A 12837-nucleotide genomic window follows, 5' to 3' on the forward strand; every position below is an offset into this window, starting at 1 on the left:
ATTTGAATGATGGCGAAGGCAGTTATTGGCATTGGTAAATGTTTCATAATTACTTTAGTTGCTCGGAACATCTATGCTCAGAGTTAATGTAGGCGAAATGCATCGGCGATAGTTGTCAACTGACTTTTTTACTGAATAAGAAGGGTGCTGGGATGTGTGTGCAAAGAGGAACTGTTCTATACTTTTTTCTCCAGGAACGGCACGTACTGTATTTATGATTCTCTGCGTTACAATATAAATGTTTATGTCCATTCTTACTTAGCCATATTTAACGCTGTAATTTGTAGCCTACTCCAAGTTCCAACACATGTTTAATCCTCAACTGATATAATAAATTGGAATCGAAAGTTGGAAGTCCTCTCGAGCTTCACCTCCCACTCTTCTTTTTTACCCTTGGCCGTGGTAAGTGATTCTTCTCCTTATCCGGTAATTACAACCGCCGAGCGGCCTTAGTCTGCAACACAGACAATGTTCATCTTTGTTGATTACTATAGCGTTGCATTGTTACGGGCGAGTGACGAACCAGCCCGTAAAGTCATCTAAGCCCGTCGAGAAGGACAAAGAAGACATGGCGTTCGGGATGGTGTGACTGTATCGATGGCGATGCAAGACCGGCCGGTTTAACAAGATCGCGTTCGACCTCGAATGGTGGAGGGATCTCTCTATTGAACGCCACGATCGCTCGCCGATTATAATGCCAGCTAATGTGAATAATGAGGCAAAAGGAGACAAACACACACGAAAAAGTTCAAAACACACATGTTCAGTGGTTAAGAAGTACAAATTTTACGCGATGATATAGGTTTTTTTACTTTTGCTTTTTGTATTATTATTCTAATAAAGATAAAACATCTTATTTACGTGTTTAAATGTAAACACGACAGCTCTAGTTACTAAATTGATAAGTACATTTGATTTGGGGCCATCCTACAAGAGCATATCCTATAAAAATATAAATAGTGTTCCACATATTCTAAGTGTTATTAAAGAACTGAAGAACTTCTTTATGATCAGAAAAGTGCATGGCTGTCTGTAGTATGTATTTAAAAAAGAAAATCGGAATGCACAAACACTTGAAAGAGATTCTGTATCAGTGAATATAAAATATATGAGAAAGTAAATCATGATCAAAATAGCCATCCAAATGTCACCAAAGCGCTAGTTAGCCGGAGTGTCCAAAGCCACGTTTTGCTATGTTTTACGTCCGTTGCATTAAGCTGTTAATCGATCCTGCATATATTCACTTGCATACCGAACTATATCAGATCAAGTAGACTGATTTTAATGCACCTCGTGAATAAAAATACACATAAGTATGTAAAATGTCTTAAACTAATGACTTTAGAACTAAGTAGGTGGCCGAACCTAGTGGATTTTGTCTCTTGCATACTTTATTTTTTGCATTTTCAAAAACATTAAATATCTGGAGCCAATAAAAACCAAATTGTATTTTAAAAGCACATTTATCCAGAGCCTTTGTCTTCCAAATTCAAAATAGTGAAAAATTCAATCACAATAATGCGTGAAACTAATCAATGAATTAAAGTGCTCGCTTCTATCATTGCTATCTGTAGGATCCGGAATCAATGCGAGCGCCACAACCTGCTTTACATCATTTACTAGAAAATCTATCGAAAAATGTATTGAAGCGATATATTCCTGCTCGAGGAAGCATTCTGTGAGAACCGTGCTTGCAAACTGGAATCCCATTTACCTATGAGCTTTAAAAAATAAATTACGAATTGGATGGTTAGTTCACACGATGATAATTTCTGTAATTCTCATATATTCGGTGTAAATGTTGATTACTTAAAACGCTTTTAAGTTTTTTAAATGGCCAGAAGAGATAGAATACAGTTGGTGTGAAGTAGGGGGATATGAGATGAATAAGACTATCGTATGCTCGGAGGCTGTTCCCGAGAGCTCTCGCCGGTTACCATTTGCGTGAATGTTCTTTAGGCTTCCTCAATGGTACAACTGCCGATAGGCCGTAGGACAATACGTGGGTCCGTATCGAGCATTCGATCGGACTCTTCTGCACTGCTCAAACATGAGTCCTTGCTATCTGGCATCAGATTTCGTCGCTCTTCGTCCTCCTGACGTGTGGGAATTTCTGAAACCGGTGCATATTGAGTGTGCGACACGAGCGGATCCGTGCTCGGGTTGAGGGCCAGAATTTGTCCTCCTCCGTTGCCTTGAAGTTGGCGCGCCAAACCCTGCTTCTTCGACAGCGCACATGGACATACGCAACTGCGCCGCCAATCAGCCACTTTTACGTATAATCCTGTATGATGGAAAAGACGTGTGTATTTTGCCTGAAACGGTTTTGTTCGCTCACACATTCTTACCTAGCAGCACCAGGCCAAGTACTGTTATGAATGCACCAGCGACAATAAGCCCTACGTCGATACGCTCCTCGTGTATCTTTCCATCCGGATTGATTTCCGGATGCTGCTCTGCGTCCGAATAGTCCGCCGAACCACTGGCAATGAGTGCTACTCCTGTAAGTTCCCGAAAAAATGAAATCGTTAGGAACGCTGCCATCCTATCGGCTATTGCGCAGTAAGTACGTGTAGGCACCAACCTGTGGCAAATGCTACCAGTCCAAAAACGAGGATCGACAATTGGGCGGCAGGGTTGCGAAGTGCTTTGAGGGACGATGCCGCCGTAGTTTGTGCTAATAACCCGCCCGCACTAGGCCTGGTTTCATATGAAACCGTTGTCGGTTGATAGACTGGACCGCTTTCGGGCATATTGATCTAGCTTTGTGTTTTCCAATCCCGTTCCTCTCCTACTCTACGCAGCCACTTATCAAATGAAAGCGTGTACTGAAAGAGATAACATATCAAACTATATTAACCGCATATTATTCTTAAGTTCCTCAGCGCCGAACTAAAACAAGTTAGACACCACACTGCCTAGGTCAATACCTCACATTACACATAGTAATCGTTTGTCTGCTCCCACAACTCAAGAAGTCATAAATTAAGATGAAGTTGATATGTTTGCACATACATATCCATGGTTCACGCGATCATGGGCTGCAAATGCAATCGATGGGCCGTCGCGGAACCAAATGAAAACAATGAGTCTGTTCAGGGACTAGCACAAATTCGGTTTGATAGTACAGAATAACAGGAAAAACATTGTGCGAATGATCGAAAAATTATGACAAATTGGAGTCCTTTCCATTTTTTCTTAATGCTATCCATCGACTTTATTCGACGACTTAGTCAATGCGTGGTGGTCTTGCCGCTGACCCAGAAGTGCTTATGCGACCAAACAAATCAGCGCAACAAATTAAACTCGAGCCCAACTGAAACACTGAAGGAAATGTAAAGTCGGGTGCAATCGTTCGTCTAGACAATTTTATTAGTCAACCAGCTTCTGGCTACGTCATCAGTTACTGTGTCCAGGCCAACGATGTTCTAGGTCTAGGAAACAGACCCACACCAAGGCAATCGTGCGGGCGTGCATCACATACACGTAAGGTACACCCGCTCACGCACCTTTTTTGTTCGGAAGTGTTCATTCATCACTTAGAGTGCCGTTAGGTCTTAATGTTAAAAACATGGGCTTTAAAGGCACAACCACAGACTAATTTATCATTCTGGTGGCATCAAACATGATGTAGAAAGCTTCTACAATTCAATGTCCTCAACTCGCATGGTGTAAAACACGGAAATAAGTTCACGCAAAACCTGTTTGGTGTGAAACATTAAGCATGCAACGAGAGCGTTTCCTGTACATTTTGCACTCAAACACAATGCATGTTTGTTCTTGTAAAAACATTCTCACATACTTTACCCGTACCTGGTTCTAAAGTACTTAGCCGTGATGAAGACTGCCGTTCGGTTGATCGTCGCCCAGAAATTTTTTTACGTTGGTTTGCGGAATACAACGAAAACAAAACCTTCTGGCCAATAAACTAACCAAGCAATCCGGTTGTAAACTTCACACATAGATACACATGCAACGCGGTGCGATGTGCAGCAGCCGCAGCACAAGGCAGTGCTGCCAATTTGCCTGTCGGTAGCGAAAACACAGATGCTTGCTAGCAGCGACACTCCGCGGCAAAATTACAAAACTACATACAATTTTACAAAATATAGAATATGTTTTGATGCATGCTCAACTTTACAGTGATTTGACCAATAGCTTGGGATAACATTTGGTCAGCAAAACTACTCTCTCTTGCGCATCGTCATTGTAGGACCGTTATTCGTTATTACAGACTACAAATATAAACCGTTTGCCGTGTTAACAGTGTCGCACATTTAGTTTTTTATAGAAAATATTTTTGTCAACGGTACACATTTTTCATATGTTCAGTGCGAGCACTGCACACGAAATCTGATGCTTCACTACGTAAAATACTGTAAAACATAAACTAGCTCAACCAACTAGACGCAGAATTTTTGACATATTAGGAAAGTAACGCCGTGAAACTCAGTCTTGAACCAATCAGAACGGCCAAAGGGTTGTGTCGTCGTTATGAACGAAACATAGCACAGTTTTTGCTAACCCTTCCGAATTGTCCTCAGTCACTGTTTTGCTCCGTCGTTGTTGTTATTGTTATAGAGAGTTTGAGTGGTGGGCTTCATTCGTCTCTTAGTTTTGCTCTAACCATACTCCTCGCTGATAGAGTGTAGTTTCATTGCAGCGGGAACAGTAGGCCAGTGCGGTAGTTATTTTCTTTGCTTCGTCCGCGTACACTTTACTAGGTTAGGAAAGTTAAATGAAAACGCACAAACCGATGATATTTTATTGCGTAAACCGTGTTTTGTGATCTTTCCTGCAGGCACTGTTTGATTGCAAATCGATTCCTCAACAATAACGTGCAAAATTTCTCGCTTCTTTATGTGTGTTTGCGGTTAACGTAGGCGGAATAACCTTGTTACGGTTCAATACGGGTGCTGTTCCCACGTACGACATTCCAGTTGGCTGGTCGCTCTACCGAAAAGGAAACGAAGCGCGGTACATCTGGTACTCTGCCTTACTGTGGCTACCAAATTTATTCGACCGACGCACCACATCGATCCATCGTTGAAACTCGCCAATTCGATAAATCAATTAACCACCTGCCTACATTTCCCAAGCAACGCTCACGTCAGGTCGGTCATCGTTAGAACAGAGCAGCCCTGCAAACTGGAGCAAACATGGTAAGTTGCACGCCAAGATTAGTCCTTCACGAGCTTTTGATTTGTTCCTAGTTAGAGCACAACCGGTGAGGCCAGTTGAAATACTTTACGGGGGCGATGAGCAAAATTCGGGTCAAACGAATGGAAAATCAATACTGAATACATGAATCTCAACAAACCCAAATCAGTGACCAACTGGGAACAAAATGCTCCTTTCCTCTCGAACTATGTTGTTAATTGTAACGCGAATGCCGTACTTACGGCTCTCTGAGTATGAGAAGCCATGCTTTTATCATTTTGCAAAATATTATCTCATGGAAACTCTCTTTCCTGCTGTTATCAGCTAAAGCCGTGCCTTAAAAATGTGGTAGAACACCGATAGAGCAGCTTCGTGCGCTGCTTGCCGCTGCCTACGTTTTAGGTGGTTTGTCGAATTCGGCTGTAGTCTCGTCCGCATCGCAATAGGCTTGGACGTATCAAAGTACCTTGAGGTTGTCCAACTGATACTGCGGGTTTATTTAAGCGATTTTAACATTCTTGCATTTGTTAGTTAGTGTTGTTTCACAGTAAAAGTTTAACGATAACTTCCTTGTTCGGACATGATTTTTATTTTGGACTGCCTTTTTCTTGATTGATCTTGCTTTGTGTTACCCAGGCCTCGAAACCCAACGTCGTAACGCGGCACGGTACCAAGAAGGGCCCAAACGTGCAGACCCGCCAGGCCGCTGCCAAGAAGGAGGACCAGCCAAGAAGGGGCCAACTCGGACAGTCCAATAGTGTACTAACTATAGCGGAAGCAAAAAAGAAGGGTAAATTGAAGATGTCACAACACGGTGGTACTATCGTCGATGCGATTGGCGATGCACAGCTGCTAGATACCTACCACAATGCAAAGAGTGTGAGTGATACGAAGCGAGGCCATACGGGGCTCGTTTACGATGACCGTTTTGCGCTTCATCGTTGCCTTTGGGACCCCAACTACCCGGAATGTCCAGAGCGTTATTTGGAGGTTACAAAGCGTGTAACACTAGAGAAATTGATTGAACGCTGCATCATCGTTAAATCGCGAAAGGCTACAGAAGCTGAACTTGCCCTTAAGCACACAACAGAGCACGTCGAAATGCTTAAAGCTACGAGTGGCTGCCAGGACGAAGAGAAGCTAGAAAAGCTTAGTTCGCGGTTCGATGCAATTTTCATCCACCCGGTAGGTAAACCTTCGGTAGACGACTGAAATGAGCGGTAAGCTTCTATACGGCACTTAATTGTTTCGCCCGAAGACGACCTATGAAACCAGCCTTCTGTCGGTCGGTAGTACCATCGCACTCGTCGAGAGCATCTGTAAAGGGACGATTCAAAACGGTATGGCCATTGTACGACCACCTGGACACCATGCCATGGCGGGAGAATTCAATGGCTATTGCTTCTTCAATAACGTCGCCATCGCCGCTCAGCATGCCCTGAACAATCTCGGTATTCGCAAGATCCTTATCGTCGACTGGGACGTTCATCACGGACAGGGCACACAACGCATGTTCTACTCTGATCCCAGGTTTGATTAGCTAATGCGTTACCAAGTACCGAAAATTACTGCTCTGATGCGCCCTTTCCCTCACCTTGGTTTTTCCGCTTATTTCAATTCTTTCTCTATCGTTAGGGTGTTATACTTTTCCATACATCGCTACGAGCATGGTAGCTTTTGGCCCAACTTAAGAGAATCGGACTTTGACTACGTTGGGTTTGGAAAGGCTACTGGCTACAATTTCAACGTGCCTTTAAACGAAATTGGCAAGACGAACGCAGATTATTTAGCTATCTGGCACCAGCTGTTGCTTCCGGTAGCTTCAGAGGTTTGTTAAACTAAAGGTTTAGAAAAGGGCGAAAGAAACCATACAATCGTAGAGTGTATTGCCAATGTTCTATTATTGAATGGCGTATTTTTCTCTTTATTTGCTTATTGAACTACAATTTCTAGTTTCACCCAGAGCTGATAATCGTTTCTGCGGGCTACGATGCCGCTGTGGGCTGTCCTGAGGTGCGTTTCTGCTTCATGTTTTAATATTTTTTTCTCGTTCTTTCCTCTTCTTTCCTTTCTTCTGCGTCCCTGGTTTAATTCACAGTTCAATCCCGACTTTCTTTTCGTATCCGCGGGTTATGATTCTGCCCTTGGCGACGAAAAGGTAGCTGTCATTAGCACGCAAACCAAACGCCATGAAATCTTTATCATAACGTTGTGCCTTGCAACAACAATTCCAACACAACCACAAAACCATCTGCATTACATCAAAATACTTAACAATCATTCTATGTTCTATTTGTTCAATTTACAATCCACTTCTCTATCTTTTTCACTTGTCTATCACTATTTCTATTTCTATCTCTATATTTTTTCCTAAATGTTATTCGAACTTCTGCATGCTACCCATTTAGTTTTAAATTTGTGCATTCGTCTGGCAAAACCTACTATGCTCTCATCGTGTCCAATTACACTACCTCCACAGGGTTTGATGGAGCTAACGCCAGCCATGTACTCACATCTCCTCAGTCCTTTGATGGCATTGGCTCGTGGTCGAGTGGCAGTGGTGCTAGAGGGTGGGTACTGTCTCGAATCACTAGCCGAAGGCTGCACCCTTACGCTCAAGACGTTGCTTGGTGACCCATGCCCGAAGTTGGTGGAACCTCTCCAAACCCCCTCGGTAGGCGTTCAGCAGTCAATATTGAACTGCATCTACAGCCACCGCAGCTATTGGAAGTGTTTGCAACAGAATGAGGTGTACGAGTAAGTATCGCCAAAAGTGAGGTGAAAGGATGGGATTGGATAATTTGATTTTGTATGTTTTATCTAAAAGCCTTGAGGAATACAACAACGTCAATCCACAAGTCAACTTTCACAAGGTACTACAGTACTACAATGGACCGTCAATGGAATGCAAGCCAACTGATGGTGGTCAAGAACCGAAATATGAAACGCGCAACTGCTATCCTGTGCTTCCTGCTGATAAGCAAAAAAGCATCCACGATCGATTGCAAAAGTTGCGTATACTGACCGAACTCAGCTTTGCGCCCGAGCGTCTCTGCTACGTGTACGACGAGACGATGCTCGCGCACCGTAACTATCACGATCCTAGCCACCCAGAACGCCCGGAACGGCTCATCAAAATTCACAATCGTCTGTCGAAGGAGTATCGACTAACAGAGCGGATGAAACGTATAGCAGGTCGCGCTGCCACAAAAGAGGAACTGTACCTGGTCCATGACAAGCAGCACGTCGAGTTTATAGAAAGTCTCGTGCAACAACAAGCTACGTTAGAGAAGATAGCTCAGCGCTTCAATTCGATTTACTTCCATCAGGAGACATATAACAGCGCCACTTTTGCAGCCGGTTCGGTGTTGCAAGTTGTCGACGAAGTGCTCAGTGGTCGTGCCCGCTCTGGGTTAGGCATCGTTCGACCGCCGGGCCACCATGCAGAACCTGACGAACCGCACGGCTTTTGTGTGTTCAACAACGTGGCCATTGCTACCAGGTTTGCTATCGAACGGTACTGCCTCAAACGGGTACTAATCGTCGATTGGGACGTCCATCATGGCAATGGCATCCAGCATATATTCGAGAAGGATCCGCGCGTACTCTACATCTCAGTGCATCGCTACGACCACGGTTCGTTTTTCCCGAAGAGCACCGATGGAAACTTTGATGTCGTCGGATCTGGAGAGGGCGAAGGATTTACCGTGAATATTCCGTGGAACCGCAAATTCATGGCGGATCCTGAGTACGTAGCTGCCTTTACCACTGTCATTTTGCCAATTGCCTACGAGTTCCAACCGGATCTGGTGCTGGTGTCGGCCGGCTTCGACGCGGCCATCGGAGACCCGCTCGGTGGATGCCGTGTTACACCGGAAGCGTACGGCTACTTCACGCATTGGCTGTCAGCACTGGCCGGTGGTCGAATAGTCCTTTGCCTTGAGGGAGGATACAATACCAACACTATTGCGCATGCAATGGCGATGTGTGCAAAGGCACTCCTCGGTGATCCGCTACCAATACTCCAAACTTCTGGAGCACGCAGCTCTAACGCGAGTACGGACTGTTTTGAAACATTGCGCAACGTAGTGCGAACACAAGCCAAATATTGGCGCTCGGTATGCTTCGGAAAAAAGCTTCCAAGCTTCCTAAAAGCTACAAGCATGGCTGATGGGGCCTCATCTGGCGCCACGAAAAAGACGGAGAGTACGGCTGGTGGTTCTTCGTCCAAAGAGAGAGTCGAAAAGCCATCGCAGACGCTAAGTGAATTTTTGGAAGCGAACCTTGAGGTACGATACTACCAGTAGTAGTGTTAGAGTGACCGGTGTTAGTGTTTCACGGTTTTTTTGGTTCCCTCCCGACAGGCACTACAAAATGAGGAAATGTTTGCTATCGTTCCAAGCCGTAATTGTCCTCATCTAAAACTGCTGAAACCTAAAACAACTCCGTCCGGTGAGTTTTCGTCTTTATCAATACTTTGCATTTCGATGTTTTAATCGGTTTATTTGATTCTTCCACCTTATATTAGCCGTCGACCCCGGTAGCCCGTGCGTCGACTGCGGTACCGATAAGGAGAATTGGATTTGTTTGATATGCTTCGGCGTGTACTGTGGACGGTACATGGGTCAACATATGCTTCGTCATGGCACGCAAACAACAGACCATCCGTTGGCACTCAGCTTTACCGATCTTTCCGTCTGGTGCTACAGTTGCGATATGTACATAGATCATCCAGCACTGCACCACTACAAGTCACTTGTACACGAGGCAAAGTTTAACGAACCACTTGTCTGGACGTACGGCAGCGATTTACTACTGGAAGTAGTTGATGCGGGTGCTGCTGGTCGTAGCGATAATTCCAAGGCAGTCGACAAGAAAAATCCGTCGACTGATTGATATTGGAACCTCTCCAAAATACTGTTCCGGGTGTTAGTGATGTTGTTGATGAAGCATCTACTGTCTGCATACTTTAAGTAGTCCAGCAGATAGGAACTGCATTTTGAAACCAGTTAAATTAATTATTTTCCTTCTTAATTTATTAATCAAACTTAGTTGAAATGCAGGAACGGAGACAGACAGAGAAATCAAAATAGAGAGCACGAAAGAGAGAGAAAATATATTAGAGTAGATAACTAAACGACAGGAAGGTAGAGAATGGATAGTTATTTAGCGTGTTTTGCAAGGCTCTCGCAACTAACTACGTAAAAGCGATTTCGCACCCTGATCAGTAAATTGTATAAACTCAAATGTAGTAGTGCAATTAGTATCACAATATCTACAGATATCCTGGTGCAACATCGCCTACCGGATTATTTAAAAATAATCTATTCACCAATAATATGCTAGTGCGTTGTTGTTTATAATCACTAATAAATGCTTCTGCCCATACGCAGATGGCATAATCGCTGCGGTAACCTAACCAAAGAAAAATATGTTACGTGTTGCATGGCATAGCCGGAGTGTGCATTCTAATTCTCAACAGCTGTAAGTAAAAGATGGTCTAATATTGACCTGATTCATGAAACCTTTTAAAATATTCTGTTACTTCGACGGCTCTAACTGCTGTGTCAAGTCCGGTATGCTATCACATTTATTGAACATTCTATTCACAATGCAAAGCTTTACACCAGATAATATTCCCATCGCTACGTTACAAAAAATAATAAGTATTAGTAACTGATTCTAGTGTCTAGTTCCACACGTACATTGCATTACCTAGTGGAGACGACTAAACTTAGTTGTTAAGAATTTTGCACTATTGGTTGCCGTTCAGTTCAGCAAAGCATGACCGCACGTTCGATGATTTAAAACAGTAATCCAATAAAAATGCAAAACCAAACCACATACCATGGTTATCGAAAATAACCGTTTTTTCGGAATACAATGCGATACACAGGAGAGCATGATGCCCAGAAAAACCTTCATTCCATTTGTTTGTTACTTTCTTTTCTATTGTGTGAAAGGAAGAATAAGCAACACGTGGTGGTGATGTTCACCAATTCATGCAATTTGTTAGTGTTATATTTCCACCACCAAGTTATGCTGTGATAACAGATTTAATATTACTATAATAATCATACAGATGAGATATACATGAATTTAACAGCTAGAAAAATGGAAGCTACAAATTTATTTTAATTCAGAAAAATTCCTCAGATTTCGAATAACAAAATGAGTAATAATACTAAGAATGCTCGCGATGCTTTTTTGTTGCTTTAACCAATCTTGGCATCTGATATCATGATCAAACCATGTGGTAACATCCATTCACAAGATGTAACAACCGTGATGGACACTGTAAAGTTCAACTACTTTGAAATAGAGATCACCAAAATATATACCTAATAAAACAAACCAGTCAATATAAAAAAAAAAAAAATAAAATTTAAACTCATTTCTGGTTCCGCCCGAAAAAGGAACACGCAGTCTCACCGTTTCTGGCAGAGACTCTCTAGTGGACAGGAATGGTAATAAACAGATTCTACTGCGGTTGCGTTCCGGCTTGCAGAAAGCTCCGGCAGCAATTTCTACGCTACATACCACAGTTGGGGAGTTATTCTTTCGGGTTGTACAGGGAAACCCCCACCCCCGCCCCCCGCCTCTCCCATTAGTGTTCGATCGTAGATTTTGTTATGTATTCAATGACCTGGAGTCCTGGAGTCGTTGGTGCAGCGTTTCGTCCTCTGTCACACACACACAGACACACACAGAGGAACCTTTCACATCTGGTGTAGTGTCGCTGTTACATAACGAAGTGGGGTAGGCGAAGCAGAGATTAGAATTCACTCCTTGTTCAACCGCCACACGCATGCGAACCACTTTATGGGCATAAAACTTTTTAGCGTTCGCTCCCGGCCAGGAACACCGGCTTCGCATCGTACTGGACCGTGGAAGGGGGCGGTATGGAGAACCCGCACGCTATGGCACGCTGTGGTCTGTCTTGCTATTCTATTTTGCACCGACGCATTCGACAGATTCGGCCCAGATTCGCAAAGCCGAATGAATGGAGGTACCTTCTCCCGGGTTACTTCTTCAACCTCTCCAAATATAGTTTACCGCATTCTGCAGCAGCAGCAGCACCAGCGGCGGCGACTTGCTGTGCGTTTGTAGTAGTAAAAACATCGCTTGTAAACATCGCGCGCTCATACCACGCGGTCCGTTCGTGGAAGGGACTTGCCGGCACCGGTGCCGGATAGAGCCCCAGGATAATACGGTCGCTGCTGCTGCATTCTCAGTGACTTACTCGCTCTAGTGTGCTGTTGCTATAGCAGAGTCCGCTTGCCGCGTGTGTGAGGGCCGCTCCCGCTTTGCGCATGTGTTTTCAAGCCCGTGTGGTGTGCAACTATATGCAACTCAGTGCCTATAGTTGCCAAACGGCCCCCCCCCCCCCGGGCGATGGTGTGCGATCAGACGACTCTCCAGCTCCAGCTCCAGCCAGCCACCAGTTCCGGTTGATGCCAGTGAGACACTCCACGATTCCAACACACTACAAAGCGCACCGCTTCATCGTTGTACGCCTCGTCCTTGCACCTTGTGCCGTGCGTGTATATATTGAAGCATTCCGTGCCCGTTCCGTGTGAAACAGTGTGCGTAGAGGGAGTAAATTCCGGTGATGCTTGGAATGAAGTTTGCCGCCTAATTTCTGGCTCGGTGTTTCTGTGTGTGTGTGTAGGGGGG

At 44.2% G+C, this 12837-nt stretch overlaps 2 protein-coding genes across 4 annotated transcripts; one reads left to right on the forward strand and one right to left on the reverse strand.

The window, feature by feature from the left end:
- Window positions 1–578: 578 nt before the first annotated feature.
- Window positions 579–4810, reverse strand: LOC128267730 (uncharacterized). 3 transcript variants are annotated; one of them, XM_053004635.1, is made up of 4 exons: window positions 4755–4810; window positions 2585–2828; window positions 2349–2501; window positions 579–2284 (listed from the first exon to the last, which is right to left on the reverse strand). In XM_053004635.1, exons 2-4 carry the CDS (start codon window positions 2751–2753, stop codon window positions 1956–1958), a joined length of 651 nt encoding a protein of 216 aa, XP_052860595.1. In that variant the 5' UTR covers window positions 2754–2828; window positions 4755–4810; the 3' UTR covers window positions 579–1955. The 3 variants fall into 3 exon arrangements, with proteins under 3 accessions (XP_052860595.1, XP_052860586.1, XP_052860602.1); XM_053004626.1 differs by lacking the exon at window positions 4755–4810 and adding an exon at window positions 3814–3956; XM_053004642.1 differs by lacking the exon at window positions 4755–4810 and adding an exon at window positions 3702–3794.
- A 214-nt stretch (window positions 4811–5024) lies between these two features.
- Window positions 5025–11475, forward strand: LOC128272728 (histone deacetylase 6). Its single transcript, XM_053010599.1, has 9 exons — window positions 5025–5162; window positions 5797–6345; window positions 6419–6690; window positions 6796–6988; window positions 7114–7173; window positions 7640–7917; window positions 7988–9449; window positions 9525–9612; window positions 9689–11475. The coding sequence occupies exons 1-9, from the start codon at window positions 5160–5162 to the stop codon at window positions 10054–10056; spliced, it is 3273 nt and encodes a 1090-aa protein (XP_052866559.1). The 5' UTR covers window positions 5025–5159; the 3' UTR covers window positions 10057–11475.
- Window positions 11476–12837: the final 1362 nt, after the last annotated feature.

The sequence above is a fragment of the Anopheles cruzii genome, chromosome X (assembly GCF_943734635.1).
Source record: "Anopheles cruzii chromosome X, idAnoCruzAS_RS32_06, whole genome shotgun sequence".
Lineage (NCBI taxonomy): Eukaryota > Metazoa > Arthropoda > Insecta > Diptera > Culicidae > Anopheles > Anopheles cruzii.

Excerpts from the sequence above, each read along its gene's own strand:
- LOC128267730 (XM_053004635.1), bottom strand. The coding sequence starts at position 2,753 with ATGCCCGAAAGCGGTCCAGTCTATCAACCGACAACGGTTTCATATGAA. Across the intron at positions 2,502-2,584 it reads ACTGGTAGCATTTGCCACAG|GAGTAGCACTCATTGCCAGT; the intron begins GTTGGTGCCTAC and ends GGGAACTTACAG. Across the intron at positions 2,285-2,348 it reads ACTTGGCCTGGTGCTGCTAG|GATTATACGTAAAAGTGGCT; the intron begins GTAAGAATGTGT and ends TCCATCATACAG.
- LOC128272728 (XM_053010599.1), top strand. Across the intron at positions 9,450-9,524 it reads TTTTGGAAGCGAACCTTGAG|GCACTACAAAATGAGGAAAT; the intron begins GTACGATACTAC and ends CCCTCCCGACAG. Across the intron at positions 9,613-9,688 it reads ACCTAAAACAACTCCGTCCG|CCGTCGACCCCGGTAGCCCG; the intron begins GTGAGTTTTCGT and ends ACCTTATATTAG.